Below are 26,308 nucleotides of genomic sequence, written 5' to 3' on the forward strand. Positions count from 1 at the left end.
CTCAACAGAAGACTGAGACTTCAGTGTGTTTTGACAGAGCAAGTACTGCAGGGTTCGTCCTCAGTCATCTTCACAAATTAAATGAGAAGGAAAAGTGGCACATGACAGATACTGGCACAATAATTTAAAAACAGCATGGGTGGCTAGAAAATGGCACTAACAGTTCTTCCTGTCATGGCATATTGGTTTAATACTCTGCTCGTCATCAAAAGCACTTTTAGATCCAGCTAATTAACAAAACTATGCTCTTCCACTCCCCAGGGTGTGTGAAACACGTTGTACCATAACAGCACCCTTTTCCTAGTGTGTCTTTTTATGCTGCAGAGACATGTATCATTCAGGGACCATGACCAACACAATTGCATGGGCAGAGACTAAGTATGTAGACATTGCCTGAGGAGTCCTAAGCCAACACGACAGGCTTTTAACACTGTAGAGTGCAGTGCTCAATGAGTATTCTTGGCTACTGGTAGCAGCCCAATTTCTGGCTTAGAGTTTAATTTAACCTGTTCAGAAGTAAGATAAATTAACTCCTGCAGAGCTATCTGCAGCAAAAATACACATACACAAAAATGTTTTTGAGAGGTTTCCTTGTTAGGTATTGTTATGCCACTGCATCAACTATTCCAAAATTCAAGTTAAAATTGTGTTTTGTACGAAACCCCTCATTTTCATTTACCAAACCATTCTCACTAATACCTCTGAATGACTACATTAACGGATTTCCACTAGAAGCCATTTCAACCTCACAAGAACAAAACAGTAACTGAATTTAAAATTACCCTTAACATTTCTACCTTTGTAAGAAGCCATTTCTTTTATTTATGCATCAAAACTCAAAAAGGATTTTTTTTTTAATTGTAAAATGTGAATGCAAGTTCCTTGACAGAATAGTGTCTGTTAAGTTTCATACATGGCTTTCAAATCCAAGTGGAATCTGTTTTAATCCTGAATTTCTACTTTAGTCCCTGCAGGCATATGTAACATGATGGGTTTTTTTCATAAATTCTGTAGCTCTTAAGTCACGTGATTGGTGAGGAAATGGAACTGTAATCACTTCAGCAATAAAAAATTAGCATGACACTAGTCCTTCCAGCAAGTGCTGCCTAAAAATTCTCTTCTGCAAATTTTCTAATTTTTCACCTTAGCAATCACTTGTTTCTTTAAATCTAAAGCATTCAAAGAAATAAACATCCACTGTTTGCTTATTTACTTGTTCATACACTGTGAAATGACCGCTGGAGTTATCTTATTACCTCAAAAAGAGGGAAAGTAGCTTTTAACCACTGCAAACAGAGGGTGGAGAGCTGGGATATTGTATATGTTGTAGCACACAACATATTGTCGTTTTCCTCTTAAGCATTCCACAAACACATCAGTCTCTGCATCTCCTTGTAACTGATTCAAAACCTGATGGAGTTCAGGGCTGACTTGCCAAAGAGCAACAATTACCCCCTTCTGATGACTACATTTCTTCTTTCTCAAAAAATATAGCTGTTTATTGGAAAGCACTGAGATGAGAAAGAACTGAATTTTTTATTTGCTTGGAGATGCCCATAAACCTATTTTCTATTGTAAGCCTTTAAAACTTTTTAAAATTCTACTCTTTTGGTAAGAGTATTTTTGCATTTAATTTGCATGAACATTAAATCACATGGTGTTGAAAATATTAATTTTCCGGTTTTACAGATATCCATGTGTGATAATGTTGGGCCACTTCACAAAGGTGGTTTTAACCTTTTTCAGTCTTCGTACCTACTATTTGAGCTTGATCATTTTCTGATATGTCACAGCTGAGATCCTACTCAAAAGCACTCATTAACACCAATGGGATCTGCTGGAGTAAGAATAGTACAGAAGCATAAAGAGCTAGGAGTTCGGGTTTTTGTACAAAATTACAAAATCAAAGGTACTGTGAAAGTCTCTATTCATAATAGGTGTTCTACCATATTATTAAAAACATACACTGAAGTGTGATACAACATAGAAAAAAACCAATATATTAACCTATTTGAAAATCTCATGCTATTGTAGAATAAAATCAGCACAATAGATAGACATTTCTGAAATAAAGTTCTATCTCCCTGTTGAATTGAAGTTCTGTTTATAGAAGTGTTAGGTGTGTTTTTATCAGCTGGTTGTAGCATGTGTGAAAAAACACATTACTTACTGCTGCTTTTATCTAGCCACATTAAAGGTTGTGATGATCCATTTTTCATCCACAAAATAGGAATAATCCATGTGTTACTTAACAAAGAAGAGAGAATATGATTAGTTCTCATGCTTTAAAAAAACCCAACCCTCTCAGCTGATGCTAAACTAGATTGCAGATTAGTTCCTTCTTACAAGAATCTCCATCTGCCTTCTCTCCTCTCTGATACACAAAACCTCATCAGATGGTGGTAATTTTGCTGTATCAGCACTTAGGTTCAGCCAAGATAAGCGAGTTTTAGCATGGATGTAAATAGGCACTCATATCTAGACTACTATTCGATGCTACGTATTGGAATACCACTGTATCTCTATACCCTGGCTTACTTTCTTCAGGGAGTAGTTTTATTCTCCACAAGTATTACACTTCACCCTATTTCTAGAGAATATAAGGCTCCTTTACAGAAAAGTAGCTACTAAAAAAGGCTCCAGGCAAGCAATACAACTGTAATTCTGACAACTGTAATTTCCTTCCTGAGGGAGCATAAACCTCGTGGCAAAAACAGATGAAAGCTACAAAACCCTGAAGCTGCTCATGAAAATGAAAAATGCTGTAATATTTGTCCTGGATTTGCTTAAATTCACATGCCATTGCTTCTTGCTGAAACTAAAGTAAAGGATTTAACATTTGTACCTTGCAACTCCTTATCTGAGCTAAGCAAAAACACTGAATGGCCTAATCCTCTGCATTTCCTGGAGCTTGGAAGCAAAGGAAACTGTAGTTCTCAGGAAAATTTCTCTTGGCTGTTTGTATGACGAGCAATAGCAGCCAGGGAAAAACTGTTCTGGGCTTTGCCCTCCATTATACTTTTTCCCCACCTGAGAATTCATCCCACAGGCCCCATCCATGCATCCCAGCACTCATGACGGCTGCTGAATTTCATTAAATTTCAAACTCTAGCCATGGGTTTCCAAAGTGGATTACCAAAGGCAGCTCCTTCTATCACTGTTTTTAGGCATTGAAACAAGTAGCACAGCTTGCAAAAGCACCAGGGACTTGGCAGTGTACACTAACGGGAACTTTTGAGCTGCATGTCAGGTACTCAGCATTTTCTGAGAAAGGGGTCATTTATATAAGTACTTAAATGTAACCCGTTTGCCCTTGCCAAGCAGAAGAGACTGGGAATATGTGCCCTGAAAAGAAGCTACAACATGGTTCATCCAGGTGCCCAGTCCATACAACTGAGGGATGAGGAAAGATATTTCCAGGCAAAACTCCTGCCCTGCAACCTATTCTTGGCCTGTGTCTGTCCTTACAAAGCCATTATGTGGCTGGAAAAGTCACTACTCCAGAGGAAAGCAACCTTTTGCCAAAACAGGTGGCTTGCAGAACTATTGCAAACTCTACTCTCAAACAAATTTTATTGACAGCTCATGACATGAAAAAACATAAGTTAAAAAAATTAGGTGGTCAAAACATAATGTCCTAACTGAAGAGCTCCCTGCAAAAAATAGGGTATAAACATAAAATAAAACCCAAGCTAAACATACTTGTAAGAATCAGTACTGTTTTCATTCTTTTTATTAAGAAATTGTTCCTGACTGATTGTGCCAGTGCTTAGATTTAATGTCAAAACTGGAAACCCATTTTGGCACGTCCAGGAATCCATTATTTGTTTTACTGATGCTGGCAACTGAACTTCATCCTGTGCATCTACAACCTGCAAGAGAAACAGGAATTATAATTATTAATAATGAACAGGTACTTACTGATATTACTTCAGCAACACTCTAGGGGTTGTTCTAACATCTTAGAGAAAATGTAACTGCTTAGAAGCAGTTTGCTGGTCTTAGATTCGTGCAAAAATCTATGTAACAAAGTGAAAAGAACATTATTGACATAATTACAAAAACAGCATAAGCCTTTTTCGGACTTACAGAATACAGAGATGACATTTCTCATTCTTACAGCCTGACTGCTAAACTTTCTCTTTTAGTGTTAATATACTTACATCCCAGTATGTCTATGACAGACTTAATTTCTTAATTTCACTCAAATAAAGCTGCCAGAACACAAAGATTTTTAAGTGACTACCTAATCAACAAACTCAATAGTAAAGACAAATTGAAAAAGATACTAAGCTGGAGTCCCAACTATTGTGAGCTGGTACTGTCTCTGTTGGCTTAAAAGATGTGACAGCCTTGTATATCTGAAATTGCGGCAATCTTGTTCTTAAATCAAGACTTAGTCTGCAACACAATGGAATCCTTCTTTAGAGGAACAGGAAAGTGGAATTTTAAAAAAATAAACCTATTATTAGCACCTGTTTTTTAATTCAGATTTCTGCCAAAACCAGCAAAGGGCAAAATGCTGAGCTACCCTCCTTGGTATAGACTTTGCTGAATCTGTGACATATCAGGGTCTTGGATCATCAAGCCCAGAGCATCACACATGCTGATCTGACAAAACTTAAGCCCCAGAAGAACAGGCTATGCAATTTCATGTAGGCTTACCAATCTCCATAAAACCCAAAATTCCACCTGGCCCTGATTTCCCATCTCATCTCTCTACTCCTTATACCTAGCTCCACTGATCTCGGGTGCAGTAAAGCAGCCAAATAAACACTTGTGAAGACATTAGCTGAAGGAGTCAGCACAGCAAATTTTATGCAAAGAAAAGACTGCGCTATGGATAGCCAAACTCCAGTGCACTCTTCTACAAACCTATATAAATTTGGACTGTGCAAAAGACCAGAGCAAGAATACCAGACATAAAATGAGTACCATCTGTATGTGGGTCCAGAGATCATCTTGGTTAGCATTTGAGAAGGAAAATTCTTTCAGATACGACTGTACAGAAACAAACAGAAGCATCAGAATTCATGAGGGTTCAGTGAAAAACATCAACAAGACAAACAGTGATTTGTGCAATTCTAAATGTCAAGCTTACAAATCAAGATAAAGGTGTTAGTTTTTCAAACTTACAGTTAGTGCTCTGATAAACAACTTCTGAGTAAGGAAACCAGAAAGCATCCAGGTAATAGAAGCCCCCTGGAGTAGAGAAAATACTGTGAGAAAACATTAATTATTATTGCAATTATTATGGCAATATTTTTTCAAACTATGTTTCAGAGAAGTTTATCAGGCTATGTTTCATATTTCATGGAGGTTAAGAATGTTTCCACTGTTTCTTTCATAGCCAAATAGATTTGCAGCATCCAATATATTTGTGTGTGCAGCGGAAACAAATACTGAATGACAAAACTACCTACAAAAATAATTGTAATTCAACAGAATATTCCACTGTTCCTCTCAAACCCACTTAGTTTAACCTACCATTAGTTTAGAATATACAAGAAATGGAAAGAATTTTATATTTTTTAACCTTGTTGTACGTGATGCTGTCAAACAGAGACATTAAAGAAAATGATCCTTTGATCTTGTCTTCACTCTCTGACAATGATCGAACTCCTATTTCATTGTCTTCCCTTAAGACAGGTTGTACAACATGATCATAAAAGATTGTATCCTACAAGAAAAAGACAAACCTAAGTGATCTGAAGAGAATATAATTATTCTCAGGAGTGAATGTAATTATGGGATTAGCACTAGTAGAAATAGTCTGTCAATAAACAAGGAATGATGCTTTTTCCCCCTCCCTTCCTTCCCCATGGAGTAAAAGGAGCCTCACACCTGATCCTAACATTTTCCACATGCAACATTATTACTACTCAGGGCAGTGAAAATTTTACATCTGAGAAGACTGTGGGCTTGGGTCTGACAAAGACAATTACAATGTCATTCTCAGGGAAAAATATGTCAACTATATTAAAGAGCAAATGCACAAATACTGAAAACTCAAAACTTGTATCTCATTTACATCTGTATGTCATTAATGTAGCAGCATTTTCCTCCTAAATTCTCTGTTTCTTCTGCTGCAACCCTGAGTAATAACCTAAAAAATTAGCTACTAAAGGTAGCAAGGCTTAACTATGTGGCATTTCTGCTGTCATCCAGTAGAAATATGGAGGCAAAACGGCTCCTTTGGTACAAATCAGTGAAGTTTCCTTTTTATCAAATGATGGTTCATTCATTCATTATAAAAAACATGTTTTTTTAAAACAATGAAGGCCACTTTGAGCACTTCTACTTCTCAAGGAGAAGAACACAGGATTCCAGTTAACAGTATTGAATTTGTTGACTGATTTTTCTCTTCGTAAACAGCCAGTAAATTTAATTTTCAGGGTTCAGTGTGTAATTGGGTGGCTATCAGTGGCACAAAGTCTAGTCAGAGGCCAGTAACTAGCAGCGTACCCCAGTGGCAAATACTGGGTCCAGTCCTGTTCAGCATCTTCATTAATGATCTGAATGACAGGACTGAGAGTACCCTCAGCAGGTTTGCAGACGACACAAAACTGGGAGGAGTGGCTGATACACCAAAGGGTCATGCTGCCACCCAGACGGACCTGGACAGGCTGGAGAAGTGAACTGACAGGAACCTCATCAAGTTCAACATGGGGAAGTGCAACTCCCCTGCATTTGGGGAAGAACAACCCCAGACACCAGAACATGCTGGGGGCCACCCAGCTGCAAAGCAGCTTTGCAAGAAAGGACCTGGGGGTCCTGCTGGACACCAAGCTGAACATAAGCCAGCAATGTGCCCTTACAGCAGAGAAAACTAATGGTATTTAGGGCTGCATTAGGAAAAGCATTGCCAGCAGGCTGAGGGGAGGTGATCCTTCCCCTCTACTCAGCCCTAGTGAGGCCACACCTGGAGTGTGGGATCCAGTGCTGGGCTCCCCAGTAGAGAAAAGATATAGAGCTACTGGAAATAGTCCAGTGAATGGCCATGAAGTTGATGAGGGGACTAGAGCATGTCAGACATGAGGAATGGCTGAGAGAGCTGGGATTGTTCAGCCTGGAGAAGGGCTCAGGGGAAACTTATCAATGTATAAAAATATCTGAAGGGAGGGTGCAAAGAGGACAAAACCATGCTCTTTTCAGCAGTGCCCAGTCCCAGAGGCAACGGGCATACACTGAAACACAGAAGGCTCCCTCTGAACATCAGGAAACACTTTTGCACTTCAAGGGTGACCAAGCACTGGCACAGGTTGCCCACAGAGGTGGTGGAGTCTCCATGCTTTGAGATGTCCAAATGTCATCTGGACCCAGCCCCAGGCAACTGCTTTAGATGGCCCCACCTGAGCAGGGGGATTGGACCAGATGATCTCCAGTAGTCACCTCCAGCCTCAGCCAGTCTGTATTTTGTGATTGTGTACGGCACATAAAACAGCGCTGTGTTCTTGCACCTGTGTAATTTACTCTGGATTTCCAAGGCAAATCCCATAATTGTAATTTGTCAAATGGAACAGAGCTAAATCCAGTTGTTGGCCAGTCATGAGCAGGGTTCCCCAGTGTGCAGTGCTGGGGCAGTCTTGTTTAATATCTTTATCAATGATCTGGATGAGGGGATCGAGTGCACCCACAGTAACTTTGCAGACAACATCAAGTTGGGCAGCAGCGTTGATCGGCTCAAGGGTAGGAAGGGTCTACACACTGTGTTCCTGGACAGGCTGGATCGATGGGCCAAGGTCAGCTGTAAAAGGTTTAACAAGGCCAAGTGCCAGGTCCTGCACTTGGGTCACAACAACCCCAGGCAATGCTACAGGCTTGGGGAAGAGTGGCTAGAGAGCTGCCTGGCAGAGAAGGACCTGGGGGTGCTGGCTGACAGCCAACTGAACATGAGCCAGCAGTGCCCAGGTGGCCAAGAAGGCCAACAGCATCCGGGCTTGTATCAGCAACAGCGTGGCCAGCAGGAGAAGGGAAGTGATCATGCCCCTGTACTTGATGCTGTTGAGGCCGCACCTCGAAGATTGTGTTCAGTTTTGGGCCCCTCAGGACAAGGACAGTGAGGTGCTGGAGCACGTCCAGAAATGGGCAACGAAGCTGGTGAAAGGTCTGGAGAGCAGGTCTTATGAGGAGAGGTTGAGGAAACTGTGGTTGTTTAGTCTGGAGAAGAGGAGGCTGAGGGGAGACCTTATTGCTCTCTACAACTACCTGAAAGGGGGCTGTAGCGAGGTGGGGGTTGGTCTCTTCTCCCAAGTTATTAGTGATAGGATGAGAGGAAATGGATTCAATATGTGTCAGGGGAAGTTTAGTTTGGATACTAGAAAAAATGTCTTTACTGAAAGAGTGGTCAGGCATTGGACCAGGCTGCCCAGAGAGGTGATGGAATCACCATCCCTGGAGGTGTTCAAAAAATGTGTAGACATGGCTTTTCAGGGCATGATTTAGGAAGCATGGAGCTGTTGGGTTGACAGTTGGACTTGATGATCCTAGAAGTCTTTTCCAGCCTTAATGATTCTGTGATTCTATGAGTTAGTGCCCACTATTAAAATTTACTTTATGGAAATAAATAAAATGACAATTGTTGAATTTTAGAAAGACAAGCTTCTAAGAAAATATTACAAAAGAGGAAGACTTTTTTCCAGTTTAAGATTTGGTGGCCTTTATACTTTTTAATGATATTAAAATACTGCTTTACAGAGAATAAAGTGAGCTGTTGTTGAAGTTCAAAGCAGGGGGTTAGCATATGCCATGACCCAAGAATCCTTCTGACAGAATTTGTTTGACATGACTGTATTAGTTTCCAATTAAGCATGAATTAAGTACTTCGGTGAATTAGAGAAGGAAAGTGACGAATGGTATTTCATCAGAGCCAAATAAAAAGCAGACTGGATTGACTGTAGTCAATTTGGCCTGCCCAGAGTAAAGGCTTCTCCTTTCTTCAGAAGCCGAGGGCACTGTGCACAGACATTTATGATTGCACATGTAAGAGCATCTCATCTCATGGCTACAATTAGCAGTACCTACTGTCCTGTCTCAGACTTTAATATGGATAGAGTTTTCTAATATGCTCTGGGATTTATGCGTATTCCCATTTGGGTGGAACGGGAAGGACTTTTATCCTGTTGTTGGGCTAGCTATGTGCACTATATTTGCCTTATCCACAACCAGACATCCATGGACCCAGTGGGGTAAACAGACTCAAAATGGCCCAACTTACTCACTGCTCAGTAAAGGTACCCAGGTATGGGGTGCTTGGGAAAGAGTTTGGACAGGCAGGAAGGCAAACCATCAGCTACAGAAGCCAGGACAGAAAGCCAGGTTTGTTAAATGACAGATCTAGGGCAAAACACCAACTCCTTGTCTCTGCAGAATCACAGCTGTCCAGCTGTCCTCTGTGCCAGTTGTAGAAGAGTTGGGTTTGATGACAGCCTCCAGCAGATGGAAACCCTCCAGGGAAGAGTCAAGACCTATTGGTCTTTCCCAGGGGACTTAAGTTAGTAATGCCATGGCTTGATTAAATCCCATCTCCTGCACCTTCCTCATCTTCCTACATGATGGAACTTTGCTACTTTAGCTTGCTTACTTCAGTAAGCGTTAGTACTTACCAGTGAAAGCTTGGGTTCAACAAAGGTAGCTCCCAGGTACTCAAAGTAAGAGGCCAGTCCCTCATTAAGCCACAGATCATTCCACCAGTTCATTGTAACCAGATTTCCAAACCACTTAAATAAAAAGAAAAAACGTCTCAACATCTCTTTGGACTGCTCTTTTCATTTTTGCAGGTTCAACACACATACCTATGCTGAAGTAACTTTATTTAACGTCTGTATGTCAATTGAATAAAATGCTGCATATTCCTTCAGATAGTGAAAAATCAGCAGAAAAAGATGCATCTTGGAAAAAGTCAGAGGTTCAGGGCAGTTATTTTTTAATTGTTTCACCTATAATTTCATACCATGAGTATGGATGTCAATGCTTTATGTCATTCGTTTATTCAATTTTAAACACTTCCCAATAAAATTTAAAGATCAAAAAGATCAGGCTGTGATTAAAAGTAGGGCATTTATCAAGGAATTACAAAAGCATTTTCCCATGTTCTTAACAAAAAGAAATTGACAGAGGGATGATTAAATGAACTGGGGAAACAACCATTTCCAAATCAGCAAATCCCTATCCTGGCAAGGAATAAAACTTTCGCAACAGCTGCTACATAGTCATATTTGGCAGTTCACATTTAACAAAAAACTGATCATTTGTGGATTTCTATTTTATTTGTTAATTTTTAAAAACTTGAACTACAACTTTGTTTTCAAATAGTTTAATAAAGTACTGGCATTTGTTTTATTGGCCTGCAATGAAAACACTCTGCTCATCTGAAAGTCTGAAAAGTTACAGACCTTGTCAGAAGGACAAACTAGTGCGCTAGCCAAGTTAAACTCTTTCGCTAATTTTGTTGACTAAGTGCAAACACTTGTTGCTCTGGCAAACAACAGTAAATTAAACATAGTCAATAAAAAAGTGAAATTGCATTTTCATTCCAAACCAAATAAGAAAATTTTTTTACACGTCTATGAAAACTGGAGAAAGGTCCAGCTACAGTACGTGTTCATGCTAATTTTGTTCTATTGTACCACAAGCTGTTTCTTACAGAAAAACAAATACCTTTTGCAATTTGTACATGCACTCCGACTACAAAATAATACTTAAGCAGTCCAATGATTCTTCCACTGAAGTACTAAGTATATTTTATATAGACAGAACTGTGTCACCCCTACAGTTTTTTCTAGTATGGCATTCTGGCGCTGTGTAAGAAATAAAATAAGTAACCGATGAACGGTTTTGTATCAGTGAGTCCTGTGCAGTCAGTACGCAGTCTGTAATATGACGGAATCTGCTTTTCATATTAATTTATCAACTGAATGTATTATCAGTCTTTCAATCCTCTACTGCTCACACCCCTACTGTGAAGTCACTATTTTTCTTCTATGGATCAGTGACTGCATCATCAGCGACTGGAAGGAAACAGCCTTACAGAAAAATAAATGTACAGAATTTTTACCACATGCCTGGTGTCCTAGCTCATGTGACACAATTATGGCAATCATTGCCTTTCTGCTTGTGAATTTATCACCTGGGAGGTACATCAATGAAGATTCTTGGAAAGTCATTAGCCCCCAGTTTTCCATAGCACCTGCTCCAAAGTCAGGCAGTGCAACCAGATCTAAATTGATTCAAAAAGAGAAAAAAAAACACCAAAAGGGCAGCTTTAAAATTTTCAGAAGTAAAATGCTCACATGATTTTAATGCTTGCACTGGTTCAGTGTGCAATTAAAGGATACCACATTTTACTGATTCTTTGCTGTATTATAGCAAACCTCTTGCAAATGGTCTGTGAAATTTCTTCTTGTCATACTTCTCCTCTACAATTGCCACTCTCTTAGGGGGGCATGTAATAAATTCCCATGAAGCCCAGATCTGTACTGTATCTTGTACATACAAATGTTTTGAACAAAAATGAAGGCTGTATTCTACCAAAGCTAGGAGACAATATATTCACTTCCGGCTCTCAGAAATCTTTCTCTGTATGGGTTTCTCATGTGCTTGGGAAGGATCATACTCACCTCTTTCTTCAGCCTAGCAATTGATAAAAAAAAATCTTGCTCTTTCAGCTCGTGAGTAGAGGAATCATTTCCACTCTTATCTGAAAGGTGCCTTAGAAAACATCATCTTTTTGTTTCCACAGCAGGGCTGTTAACCTCTGTACTCCCCTTCTGCCTTATGCACAGGGAGCAGTTTTCCAGTTCAAATGTGAGAGTTGGACAAAACAGAGATGGCCCTTGGATGAACATCAAGAATCTCAAAGAAAAATATACTGTTTAAACTCAGCAGCGAAGAGCAAAATTTGCAAAAGGTATACAGAGCATTTTGGAAGCAGACACAAGCTTGTACTCCAAACCAGCTGACCATGAGACACTTCCAGTCCAAAAGCAATGCAGTTAACCTAAGTGTGATGCTGAACCCAAGCAAAGCTAGACTGCACCTCAGCAGGGCTTATCGCCTCAGGCTTACAGCAAGGATATTTCACTTTTGGTGAGGCAGCCCTCATATAGCCAGCCTGGGGCAAGAGACCTCACTTATAACTGCAGTAAAACCACGGGAAGACAAACCTTTAAATACCTATAATTTTAGATGTATGTATTCTTAATTTCACATTTTGAGTTCACAATAGAAATCTCTAACATTTACAAGAAGCTCTTCTTCGTTGATCTAATCTTATTGATTTTTAAGCAAAACGTTGAAGAAAGTCAGTGGGAAATGCAGTGGTATTGCATGATATTACAGCAGGGACTGTAATGGTATTACAGCATTCTGAGACACTGAAATCTTACCTAACAGGAAGCCTGCGATACTATTCTTCTATTTCAATTTTGTAATATTTTTGTACTAATGAATTAGTGTATTGACATTGCTGCTAAACAGAAGAACACAAACAAGAAAAAGAATTATCTACAGACTTTGAGTAGCTTGTATGATTACTAAGATAACAAAATGTAAAAAGTGACGATTGCATATATTACATTTTCCATAACAAGTGTAGTGTTAAATACACTGGGATATAACACATTTACACAGATGAAAATTCATTTCTTTCAAGTGCTGAAATACTGATTTGACAAATCAACTATTATCTAGTCAAGAAAGGAGGGAAAATCTTCCTCCACAATCCTGCAATCTGCCAAGATCATGGGCAGGCCAAAACTCATTTTAAGTAAGAACTGCCTTCTGTGCTTTCAATATTCTACAATTTTGTATAATATTAATGCTGAAGCCCTTGGGCAGCCAAGTACAAGCACTGAAGAAACTGTAGAGTGAACCACATGATGGCACCCTTCTTTCTTGACTGAAGCTTGACTTAACTAACTTACCAGATGTCCATTTTAAAGAGAACCAATGTTTTCCTGCAGGAGCCTTTTTCTGGGGAGGATTGTGTGGGAACATATGGCCAACTCACAGATGAAACAGACATTTTGAAGAAAGCATGGAAGGCTTTGGGGAGACGTGCGTTATAGCAAGCATGGATTTACTAGGAGGACATAGGGACTTGCCTATACCAGGTCTATGCACCCCAGAAATAGCCACATGACTGAACAACTCCTTTCTATCCACTTTGCAGCCCATTCATTAGAAAATGATGCTTTAAGAGAATAAGCTTGATGTGAAGGTAAGAGTGCTGAGTTACAGGTTAATAAAAGCCATGATGCAGAAAGTAGAGTTCAGTGAGTTAAAGCTTTAGGGGGCTTATTCCAGAAATGTGGTAAGCTGTAAAAAGAGAATATGGCAAAAGAACCCATTGCTTTTGTAAATGTTACACCATCAGCAGCCATTTCCGGTCCATTTAAGAAAATAAGTAAGCTCACCTGTCTTTGGCAGAGGGTAGCTGACATTAAGTAAGTCTTCCAGAAATGAAAATATTGGGCCTGTGATATTTAAAGCATAGTCAACATACCCATTTTTAACTGCCTCCTTCCGAGCCCAAATACGTATCTGCAGTAAAACAAGGAAGCGTTATTTTAGACAATGCTCTTATTCTAATTTTCTTTGCTTCTTTTCTATGAATCATTGTTTGAAAATGCTGTCTGTCCACACCAGATCATGCAATGAGCTTTTAATGAAAAAATCCCAACCCAAGTCTTGCTGGACCTAACAAGATTTGGCACAGAGCCTAATCCTGCTAAAACCTAGGAGAGTTCCAGCACTTCAAAAGGGCCAAGATTTGTATCCAGCTATACATTGCTGGAACAAATGTACTCCTGATTTTTTTTTTTTTTAATTAAATAGGAAATGCTATGAAACTATTTAGATCCACACATCCTAAGCCAATGTATTCCAGCCAGTGAGTCTGGGTGACAAACTCTCCTTCAGCCCACCGCTCTTTCCCTGGAAAGAGAGAAATGGATGTTCAGCGAGCATTTGCTGTCCAAATGTACACATCTCTCCTCCTGAACTTTCCCACAGGCTGAAACAGACCGCTGGCCTCCCACTGCTGCTAAAGAGAGCAGATGACATCCATACCTCTGATAACGGAGATGGCAGCAGCAAGCAAAGCCTTCCCCTCCCATGCCCATCTGCTTTGTCACAGTGCTGAAGAGGGCAGCTGCTTGCCCAAGGTCATGGAGTAGACTGAGGATAGGTTTATGTCTCCATCATGTATTTCTGGATGCAAGACCCTGTCTAGGTGCCTAGCCGCTCAAAATCCGCACATTTCTTGCATCTCACTAGGAGTTGCACAGCCAAATACTAATAGCAGAGTTGGGGAAGCATCAGGATTTAATTTAAAAGGGAAAAAATAAAGCATATTCAGTCAACAGAGTGTCCTCAGCCTCTGAGCCTCTCTTTTCAATCAAAGCTTCAGAGGAGATTCAGAGATCAGATCACCTCATTTTGCAAAGCCAAAACATAATGGGCAGGCTTAAAATCCTAACCCTAGTATGAGCTTTGATAATACCAGTGTTTCAGGTGTAAATTATTTACCAGAAATTACAAAACATACACAACAAACATGCTCCTACAAATACTGTGGAGGCATGTCTGCCTGAAACCAAGGGGAAAGATACCCTCGCCCCTCTATCTCATAGAAGATGGGTCATGGTGCCTCTTCCCTCTGAAAAATACTGGTTTGAATGCTTTGCTGACTCCTGTCAGTATGCATCAGCCCAACAAAAAGGCACCACAGTCAGAGCCATAAGTATTCAACATGTTTTATACAGGGTATACACGCAGGTAGGACATACCAAGTCCAATCGTCACTTTAAAAATAAGATAATACTGTACTTCCTAGGTCACCTCTGCACTGTCCTCTCACCTTGCCCCATCTTTCCCCAGTAGGATGGATGGCAGCAAACTAACCATGACGCTAACATGGTGCTCTCATTTATTAGGGGTAGCAAGCATAAGGCTTTATGCTTGAGTTTACTATTTATTTTGGAAAAACTTGTTACATCTTTTCCCTGTTGACTTTCAACAAAAGAAGGAAAGTGAAATGGCTGGTGCCAATGGAGTACATTTTTTTCACAGCTTCCCTTGAGAAGCTTTCCCCATTGTAGTGTAAGAGCAAAACTGAATACTCACTGATGAAGAAGATTCAAACACAAAACAGTAAATTTTGGAGGCTAAAAAATGTGTCCACTCCAGAATAAAATTAAAATACTAGTATACAAAATGCTTGGAGCACAGGATTGCACCTACTGATGTCAAGACGCTGGTCCTCATAGGGCCTTAAAGAACAAGCCACTGAACTTCACTAGTCTGTCACAGCAGTGGAAATTGATATTTTTTCCAATTAAGAGAGCTAAGAAGATAAGAAGACCCTGAATTATGACCAGTATTTTCTGCAGAGTAGCTGCTTCTAAAGTTTTAATTTACAGAGCCTGTACCTGCTTGTAAATTCTATGAAATGATCAGGACAGGACAATAAACTATTGTCCTAAAGGAAACCTTTCTGCAGAAATATTTGCAGGATAAATGTTAGCAGTTTTGCCACATAAGCAAATAGTTTTGGAATGGAAAGCACAGTTAGCGTCTGTGATATCTTCTAAAGCACATGATGAACCACAGAGCCAAATTCTGTTGTAAACTGCTATAATGTGTTATGCAGCCTCATATTTACCTCATTTCCCCGCTCAGTTCTGGTGACATAATTAAAATCACAGATCACAAAAGCAGTCAAGTAAGTTGACATTTTCAGCGAAGTATTAAATGTGGTAACAGTCCACAGGCTTCCATTTTCATCCTTCATATCAGATATATCTAGAAAAAATATCAAAGAAATATTTAAACCATTGCTCTTCCATAACAAAGAATTTTGTGGTTTCTGCTTGTGGTTTTTTACATCTCTCTTCGATATGCTGTATTTCTGCACTAACTTCATATGATTCTGGTAGAAGGCAAGCAGCCAGACTCCTTGCCACTGCCATGTATCAGAGTCGTGACCTTCCAAGCAAACACCAAAAATCCACTCTTGAGCTTAACTGAAGTCTTGGAAGGATGTCAGACTGAGTCAGATTTAGGATGTGGGCAAACCATGGACAATTTATCCAATGCTGCATATCTCTAAAATGTACGATCTATTATTATTCAAATATAGGTTATGTGTGCCCAAGCGTTATGAAATACTTAATCCGATACCTGCCTTCTAAAGAAGGGAGACATGGAGAGATTCTCAGGGGGGAAAATGCTTCAAGCAACTCTCACAGAGATCCCATCTGTTATAATTCCTAAGTTACTTAGCTTCCATGCAAACCTCATAAACCTTTCTTTTCATGGCTGAAAATTATATAGGTGAGAACTGTCGATTCATGGCACTGAACTGCAGAAGAAAAGATATTAAGAAGGAGGCAGGAGATCCAATGGAATCCTGAGGAATACTAATTTACAGAATTTATTTAGAATCTTAGATCCCACATCCATCCCACATAAGATCCCAGCAGGGGTCGGGAGGAGCATCTCCAGAACATTATAGTCCTCTCATTCTTATTCTGCACATACACAGGAGGCTATGAGCACCTCTGCCTGGTAGAACAATTCTGTGTATGTTGTAAATGCATCTTAAAATTTACTTAGAATGAAAGGAAACCCGTAATAACCCAATTACAGGCTTTGCATACTGGACCTGCCATTTTGTTTTAAACAGATATCACACAGTACAACAGACATGCTGACTGAGGAGAAAATGCCAGGAATCAAACCTGTGCAGCCTCCAGCAACCAGAGGAGAGGGCATCGCAACTGATAAAACTACAGAATTATTGCCATCAGAGATATTAATTACAAACAACTGTCTCCAGATTTTTAAGTTCATAGGCAGAGATTTTCTCTGCATTTTCAAGGCATTACCACACAGACAACAGAACACTGTTGATATAGTCTGTTCAGATAAATTACACCCTTTTTTAAAGTAATTTGGGGCGGAGACAGACCATAAGTCTACTTGCTGTTTACCTACCAATTGCAGGCATGTTGGAAAGAGCCACATAGCTTGGGTCATGGACAATTCTGATATTAAATGTGGCCTTCATGGCAGGTTCATCAAAACATGGATAAACTGTCCTGGCATACGTTGGTTCCAATTGGGAGGCAATCAGCATACTGTGTTAAAAACACAAGTTAAGATTAATCCAGCATGCTATGGCTGATCAAAATCAGTATCTAGTGCATAAAAACACCACACCAGAAAATAAAAAATCAATCACACAGATATTCAGAAAAGATTTGGCTATTATTTAAAGCCATTATTAAACCCCCATGCCCAACAGATGGTTAAGTTTGGAAGCTTCTACAGAAAAGCAGTCTTTTTTAATCAGGTAATTTTTTTTCTCACAGGCCTTTTCCAGAGATCTTATTTTAAATATTTGAGCTTTTCTAGTTTGTTTATTAAGACAGAGTTGATTAAACTTTTGCGCACAGCAGGCCAGCGCTCAAAAGTGATACAATGCCCAACTTCAATTTCATACTTAGAATCTCCGTACACCTGCTTCTCTTTCTAATGCATACACTCTTATTTTAACAGTACAGTTTAATAAAAAGTTGTAATAACTGTTACATGAGCACACATACATGCACTGGCACACTTCTGTCAAACCACACTGAGAATAACTCCAGTGAAAGCTGCACCAGTTCTGTCCCAGTGCACCAGCAAGCCCTTCAGGAGGATCCTTTTCTACCTTATGCTATAGAGCCTTGCCTCACTTGGGGCAGACCTCAGTGACACATTGGCTGGAATCAAAAAATAAATCACTGTGTCCCATGGCCAAAGTTGCAAGAAAGAGCTGTACATCCGGGCTGTTCATGTTAGGGCATCTTTCCCAGGAATTTGAAAAAAATATGCACGCAATGGTTCTCAGAGCTCCATACCTGTCAGCCCAAGTAGTTGCCAGCAGCTGGACATACAAGAATGGCATGATCTCTTATGTCAATGACCTCGGTGCCATCACAGGGCTAATATTTTTCCCCTGTAGTTGGGGTGTTCCCTAACAGTGTATTCACACCAGGTTCACAACAGCTTATGCTTAGCACAGAGACATCCCAAATGAGCCAGGGGCCATCAGGGCAGGATTCATACGTTCAGTAACACTGTGTAATGAGGCAGATCTACCTTAGAAGCACAGCGTGACTGCACCTGATCATGACATGTAGCACTGAACCATGTCTGAAACTTAAGGTTGCACATTTTAAGATTCCCTTTTCCTGGTACCTGAAATGAACAGTGTAGCTTTCCGTTGATATTTACTGCGTTGTGTGTAGTTCGACCCAAGGAACAGTCATTAGCTTCCCGCTTCCATTGACAAAACTCAGCAATGTTTCTACCCAGTTCCCAAGGCCAGACTCCCAGGAGTCCTTGTCTTCTGAAAGATGTTTGGCTGTTGCCATTTTAACAGCTGTGCTACTTAACTCTGCCCAAGCCGATCTAACCAACCCAGTGCTGAAAGTATCAGCAGCTCATCTGCACTATGTCATCCTCATCGCTGCTGCTGGGGAACAAAATTCATATCAACAGGATAACTGTGGAAAAAGCACTGTACTGTCAAACCATGGTACATTTTGCATTTAACAGACATATCTGATGCTGTACCATAACACAACTTAGGATATTTAAAGAACTCATGCTGAACACACATTGATGCACAGTGACTATTGGGACCATGACATCTATTTTGAAGTGAGGATTGGCTCAGGAGAAAGCAGAACAATGTATTTGACTTCTTGCCTGTCAGTGCAGGAAGCTTTTCTTTACGGACCTGATTCACTGCAGAGCCGACCTCCTAACCACAATGACAAGGCCAATGAAGCGATACTTGGGGCACTAAAGCAAGCTTCTGGCCAACAGAACCTGGTCCTGATGGGTGACTTCAGCTACTCAGACATCTGCTGGGAGAACAATACGGCAGCTTGGATGTCATCCACCAAGTTCCTGGAATGCGTAGAGGACTGCTTCCTCATACATATGCTAGATGTGCCAACCAGGAATGAGGCGCTGCTGGACTTGCTAGTCACAAACCGAGAAAACCTGCTTTGTAATATCTCAGTGACAGCCTTGGCTGCAGTGATGACAATATTGTGAAGTTAGGGATCCTGCTGAGTGTGCTGAAGGCCAGTAGTAAAACAAGGGTTCTGGATTTTAGAAGAGCAAACTTCAGCTCGCTCAGAGCTCAGCTGGGAGGGATTCCATGGGATGCTTCCATGGAAGATAAAGGAGCTAGTGAGTGCTGGGAGTTCTTCAAGAACTCTCTCTTGGAAGCACAAAACCAGTCTATCCCCTATAAAGGAAAGGGAAGTAAGTGGAGCAAGGGGCCCCCTTGGATCAGCCATGACCTCCTGGGTCTACTCAAACTCAAAAGAGAAACATACCAGAGATGAAGTGGAGGATTATCCATTGTGAGCTACAAGGGCATTGCCAGAGTGTGCAGAGATGCAGTTAGAAAAGCAAAAGCCCAGCTTGAACTGAAACTGGCTGTAGACATGAAAAATAACAAGAAAGGATTCTTCAGGTATGTCAAGCACAAGCAGAAACAGAAGGAAAACACAGGCCCACTGTTAAACAGAATAGGAAAGTCAGTCACCAACGATGCTGAAAAGGCAGAGGTCCTCAACACTTTCTTCACCTCTGCCTTTACCAACACTGTTGGGTCCCAGGCTTTGGGAATGAAATTCCCGATTGATCCAAACACCAACCCACCATCAGTGAAGGAACAGTTAGTATGTGAATTATTAAAGGAGCTTGACACCTACAAATCAATGGGCCCTGACGACATCCACCCAAGGGTGTTGACAGAGCTGGCTGATGTCACTGTGAGGCCACTCTCCATGATCTTTGAAAAGTCATGAAGAACAGGGGATGTCCCAGAGGACTGGAGGAAGGCAAATGTTACCCCTATCTACAAGAAAGGCTCAAGAGAGAATCAAGGTAATTACAGGCCCATCAGACTTACTTCAGTCCCTGGGAAAGTTATGGAATGAATCCTCCTGGGGACCATCACAAGTCAATTGAAGCATGTGACTGGGAACAGCCAACATGGCTTCACTAAAGGCAGATCATGCTTGACTAACCTGGTGGCCTTCTATGACACAGTGACTTGCCTGGTTGACATGGGGCGGGTGGTGGACATTGTCTACCTGGACTTCTCCGAGGCCTTTGATACAGTCCCCCACAGTCTCCTCCTGGAGAAATTAACGCATTATGGGCTAGACAAGTGGTCTGTGCAGTGGGTGGGGAACTGGCTGACAGGCCGCACCCAGAGGGTGGTGGTAAATAGCTCTTTCTCAAACTGGCAACCTGTCACTAGTGGGGCCCCCCAGGGATCCATACTGGGCCCGGTGTTATTCAATATCTTTATAAGTGATCTGGATAATGGGATCAAGTGTAGCCTGATGAAGTTTGCTGATGACACCAAGTTGAGAGGGGAAGTAGACACTCCAGAAGGGAGAGCTGCTCTGCAGGGAGAGCTGGATAGGCTGGAGGAGTGGGCCAGCAAGAACCTTATGAAGTTCAACAAGGACAAGTGTAAGGTCCTGCACCTGGGAAAACATAATCCGGGAGTGCAGCACAGGCTGGGATCCACCTGGCTGGAGAGCAGCTCTGTCAAAAGGGACCTGGGGTGCTGGTGGACAGAAAGCTCAACATGAGCAAACAGTGTGCTGCTGCGGCCAAGAAGGCCAACAGGGTGCTGGGTTGCATCAAAAAGGGCATCGCCAGCAGAGATAAAGAAGTCATTATCCTGCTCTACTCAGCGCTTGTCAGGCCACACCTGGAGTCCTGTGTACAGTTCTGGTCCCCGCTATACAAAAGGGGTGTGGACAGACTGGAAGGAGTCCAGAGAAGGGCCACCAAGATGATCAAAGGACTGGGAAGGCTGCCATGCGAGGATAGACTGAGAGAACTGGGTTTGATCAGCCTTGAGAAAAGGAGGCTCAGAGGGGATCTCATCACCACGTACCAGTACTTAAGGGGTAGCTACAAAGGTGTCACATGGAGAGGACAAGGGAGAATGGACACAAGTTGCTCTTGGGGAGATTCCGACTGGACACCAGAGGGAAACTTTTCACAGTGCGGACAGTCACCATTGGAATAATCTCCCCAGGGAAGTGGTTGACTCGGCCACGTTGGACACCTTCAAGAGTCGTCTGGACAGGGTGCTGGGCCCTCTTGTCTAGACCGTTCTCCTCCTAGACAGGTTGGACTAGATACCTCTGAGGTCTCTTCGAACCTGGGATTCTGTGTGATTCTGTGGTGTGCTATGCCAGCTACCAGCTGCCTTGTTAAATGCAGCTGAAGCTCCACCTGAGACAGAACTATGACCTCCTCCCCTCCTTTAACCTGTCCAATGCCAGAAAGTGACTTAACCCTCTGCCAGGGTTGCACAAGAGCAGAAAAAATAACAAGTCACTTCATCAAGGAAAGCAGTCACTGAAAATACTCTCATGTCTCTCTTGCCTTGCAGCAAAGTATGCTTTTGTGCATTCAGTTGTGCAATCAGTCACAGTTTGGTTCTAGGAAACACTGAGCAACACCAAATGCCCCCACACCAGTGCAATTACTGCCTCAGGAGGCTCTGTACCAGCAGAAACTGATGCAGACACTTAGCAAATTTGCCCACAGGAATTCTTGTTCAAGAATACAAAATAGCATATATTTGGCAAAAGCATCATGATAAAAAAGGAATATAAGGATGGATGAAATGTTCTTTTTCAGCTGGTCTCCAAATAAAAAAAGAAAAATAGGAATGTTTCATGTTAGACAAATAACTGGTGTTTCAAACACACATTACCTCATATCATTTGTCAGAATGAGTCATTGTTGGGGCTTTTTTCTTGGTTTTTTATTTTTAGAAAGGTGAAGGCATTAGCATGACCTGAATTCCTAGCAAACTCTTTTTCACACTGCAGTGTTATCATAAAACAAATTACCCAGAAGGAAAATAATTTTTTAAAAAGACTAACATTGCCTAAGCAGACAAATAAATCCCTCTCTTAACCTTACAGTTTTGTGGATAGATTTCATTTTCTTTTTCAAAAAGTATCATACAATGGCTTTTTCCTGTAGTGAAACAAAATCAAAGCCACAATACTTTTAAATAATGAGAAACAAACAGGTAACAGGATATCTTAGCCTAAATCTTTGACAATTTATGTTACACAAGTGCCTAAAAACAAGAAAAGGAAAATGAAGAATGCATCCTGTATAGTACATGAATGCCTAGAGGACACTGTTTCACCCAATAAAAAAACAGCATCATTGTAGAAGAAATGGTTTATGCTGATGCAAAAAAAGGTTATTCTTTTAAAAATGCCTTCTCGTTAAAATAATGTTATTTGTAATATTGATAGCATAATGGGGGTTTGTGTTAACATCTTTTATATCTGCTTTCATCCACTTTAAATATATATAAGATTAAACTGTAAAACAAACCCTTAAGTGGCTCCAACTAAGGGAGTTTTACAGTGAGCAGAATCCTGTTCTGTGCAGCAACATCCGGTCCCTCTTTTGGGTGAACGGGGCTCAGTACAAACATGCAGCCCAAAAAGACACCAAACCTGTTATTTGCTCTGATTTCTGTCCCATGTCTTTGATGGCCTTACCCACAGATTCATGTAAAATAGAGTAAGAAGAACTTCAGATCCCCTGCTGTGAGGCACAATGAACTGCTCCAATGCTGTTCTAATCCCTTTTGTCCTCATTCTAGTAATTGGTGCAGAAAAAGCTGATAAAAATCAGCACAAATACTGTGTTCAATAACATTTTGGGATGCCTGTTAATACCAGCTCTATCCAGTCAAGTATTTTATAGAAGTTGCACAGGATATGTGCAGAGTGGCTACCAAGCAAAATTCTCAAAGGATCTAGAAACACTGACATGAACAGTGACTTACAGCCTGCACTTTACGGTACAGTCCATGGGGATCCTCTAACCCTGGAGTGTATACATGAGCTCATTCACAGCACTGCAAGATCTCTGGGCAGAACGATGCTACAACAAGCCTCCTGCATCATATATGTTTGAGCGAGTGCTGCTAGAGAAGGGCAAAGGTGGTTTCTGTATCTTTCTGCCTGCCCACGACCTCCCCAGCTATATGCAGAATACAGATGCCCTATTTCAACAGGAAAGCCTTCAGATACTTAGTGCTGGTGAAATGGGAGCATCCTCCTTTTTTACTTCCTTTGCTCCTGCAAGCACTGCTGGCATGAGCAGTGTGCTATCCAAAATGCGTGCTCCCATTTTTCAGAGCGTTCTTTCGTGTGCAAGACCAGGTCAGGTAGGTAGTACAAATTGTCAACAATAGTAAAAACATACACAGTCATCAATGATCAAACTAATAACAAACAATTAACGTGTTGGAAATTCAATGAAGTTTGAGCTTTGGTTTATTCTTTCTTCCACAGAGGTGAGGTTAGCACTTCTGAAAATAGCTGTCTCTGCAAACAGCTTTCCCACACCACCTTGCCAGTGTACTCCGGCTCCAAACTGGAGAGAGGACAGGGAACAGTACTTTGTGGCAGCTAGCTAATTCTGCCAATCTGTCAAGAGCAATGTGGGTATCTGACCACAAAAAAAAAAAAAAAAAGCTGGTGCCAAAACCCAGACAGAAAAAACATTTCAGGGACGTTGCTTCCCTTTAGGATCTAGTTGTCTACTGAAAGCTTGCCCTTCTCTGCTTAAATTGTTCTGAAACAAGAGGTCTCTAGTGGTTCCACAAGCACAAATTACAAAAACCACTAAGTCTTGTAGTGCATACAAGAAATACAGGAGTCTGCATGACCGTAGATAAATGGCACATTGCCTGTTACGGCTGGTGGTTTAAGTTTGGTGATGAAGTCAAAAGCCTATGCAGGAATCAGACCCCAAAGGTCTGCCGGAGCCACGTACAAGTCACTTTAGAAGAGCTACAGGACAGTGTGCTGGAGATCATGGTTTCCTCATGACACAGTAATGGGCTTTGTACTGACAGCTGAAAGGCACTGAATTGTTTCAGAATCGCTCCTGATCTACATAATCCATTAGAATTAAACTTTTTCCATCATTAACAGCTTGCTAGAGCTTAGAGACTAAATCCCTCAAAACACATCTCCTCAAAAAAAAAAAAAAAAAAGGCAAAACGCCTTCAGTGTTACTGGACGCCATCAGATTAGGAAACAGCTGGTAAAGTGATGACTTTAGTCTTAGTCAAGGAAAAATAACAAGATACTATTGTATACTCTCAAATCAGAGAAAGCCATTTTAAAGCAGAAAGGATATGCAAAAGCTATTCAAGAACAGCAGGAATGTGGGCAGGAACTAGTAACCAGGACAATACATTATATCTGCAACCAGTGGATTTCCTTTGATTTATTTCAGTGTCTGAACACCACTGGCATCTCTTTAACCAGACTGCAGTCTCACACTTCATTAGTGCTTCATGATGAACTAAGAATGAAATGGAACAATTGCCATAAATCCTCTAAACAACTGGAATTTTAACTATACACACTGTTTTAACGATTTAAAAACTTTTTTTTCTTACTTTCTACTGTGGCAGCACAGCCGACAATAGCTTTTCTTTTTTCTTTTTTGATCCTCCAAATTTTACACAGTCTGAATTAAAATCTGATAGTGTAATTCAGTGTTTCATAGATAGGACTTGTTTGAATTAATACAGCATCAGAAATCACACTGATACAGTATTAAGTAATTACATGCTTGTTCCTTTCCTACTTATTTGGATTTTTTTAAAATTTATGTAAATTAAGCAGTGTTCTAGATCTTCCTTAACTCAAATGCTGCACAAATAATTCTGTGAATGACAATCAGTTAATGAATAAACAGCAACTGAAGAAAAACAGAATATATTTCCTAAAAGTAATTATTACCATACTGCATTTTTATCTAAGACTAACCGTCTTATCTCCTTTTTGTTAAAGAAAGTAAGTCTGCATAAATTAAATTTTCCAGATGTGGCAGACAATGGTATCAGTAAAGATTTACACACATGCTGGCAACTGAAAAGCCAACTCACTGCTGCAGAAAACCCAGAGTCCTCCTCCATTTTGATAAAAACCACGAACTTTATTTTGTGGTTTCTTATTATTATTACTCATACAGGGACTTGCATATATGGATCTTATGGGTAACAATACTACTTACTTGAACAAGAAGTCTATGAACTGCTGTGATACACTTTATTTTAGAGGACTCATTGGTAGGCTGGGAGCCAAGAACAATCGAATTTTAACTCTAGTTTTCCTTTTGACTCACTACTGATCCTGAGCAATTCACTACACCTTTAATTAATACAAATGAACTAACTTTAAAATAAGCAATTTATCTGCCTCTCCTTTAAAGACCTGTTCTGAGAAACTTGTCTTCCACTGGAACTATTTAAATCATAATCTTAAGTTTCACTTTTCTTTAGCAAGTTTCACATCCCAAAGTTTAAAATGCAATTCACCTTGAGAAGATTCCCAAAGCAAGCATTACTTTGAGGGTGAAAATATGTTTTAGATGATTGACTACTTGATCAGCTCACACTGCCGCAGTACTGATTTTGCAGTGCAAGACAAAATAAAAAGGAAAGCATCCTAATAGCACTCACTGAGGAAATAATTTGGGTTTTGATGACAATTGAACAATTTCAGGTGCAACAGCACCTACAAAGTCCAGCCGCCTGAAGCGGCCACCCGTCCTACTCCACCACACTTCTGCAACTCCATGCGGTCAACATCTCCGAAGTCATGCCCCGACACACACCCGAAATCCTGGGTTCTAGATGAAGACATGCTCCCCACGAACACGGGCAGAGGAGGTGAGGAGCTGTCAGTGCTAAACAGGCATGTGTGTGGCCAGGACGAAGACTCTGAGCCGGACTGCACCTCCCAGGAACTGGGCACAGGTACTGCCTGATCCGGCACTGCCACTCAAAGGCAGAGAAAGACAATCGACGTTGTCCGCAAAACGTCGCTTGGCCATTTGAGACAGACCCTTTCCCCTGCCAGAGACAGATTATCTGCCTGACAGACCCTCCTTAAGCCCTCCCAGACTAACTCCGGCGCAGCGGCCCCTCGCCAGCCGCTGCGAACGAGGGGGTCGCTGCAAACCGACCCAGCACGGTGCCAGCCGCCGGGAGCCGGTGTGGTGGATCGAGGCAGCTGCTGACGGAAAGCCAGGGCAAGCTAGATGGAGGTACTCTCCGGAGAGGAGAGCGACCACCGCGGAGCACAAACCTGAGTTTCTGACACGTTACCTCTGCAGCCCGTGATGTACACCTGGGGAAAGGCTGCGGGCTGCG

General features: G+C 41.1%; 1 protein-coding gene across 1 annotated transcript in view; it reads right to left on the reverse strand.

Moving 5' to 3' along the window:
* The window catches only part of LVRN (laeverin), a 42,390-nt gene that overhangs the window by 15,060 nt on the left and 1,022 nt on the right, over window positions 1-26,308 (reverse strand). The window contains exons 2-11 of the mRNA XM_064438598.1: window positions 16,999-17,141; window positions 15,665-15,804; window positions 13,416-13,542; window positions 11,064-11,218; window positions 9,606-9,719; window positions 5,537-5,680; window positions 5,137-5,202; window positions 4,936-5,001; window positions 3,703-3,872; window positions 2,171-2,247 (exon numbers count right to left, since the gene is read on the reverse strand). Of these exons, the coding sequence (XP_064294668.1) occupies window positions 2,171-2,247; window positions 3,703-3,872; window positions 4,936-5,001; window positions 5,137-5,202; window positions 5,537-5,680; window positions 9,606-9,719; window positions 11,064-11,218; window positions 13,416-13,542; window positions 15,665-15,804; window positions 16,999-17,141 (1,202 nt within the window). The remainder of the gene's footprint in view (window positions 1-2,170; window positions 2,248-3,702; window positions 3,873-4,935; window positions 5,002-5,136; window positions 5,203-5,536; window positions 5,681-9,605; window positions 9,720-11,063; window positions 11,219-13,415; window positions 13,543-15,664; window positions 15,805-16,998; window positions 17,142-26,308) is intronic.

This window comes from Phalacrocorax carbo, chromosome Z (assembly GCF_963921805.1).
Source record: "Phalacrocorax carbo chromosome Z, bPhaCar2.1, whole genome shotgun sequence".
Lineage (NCBI taxonomy): Eukaryota > Metazoa > Chordata > Aves > Suliformes > Phalacrocoracidae > Phalacrocorax > Phalacrocorax carbo.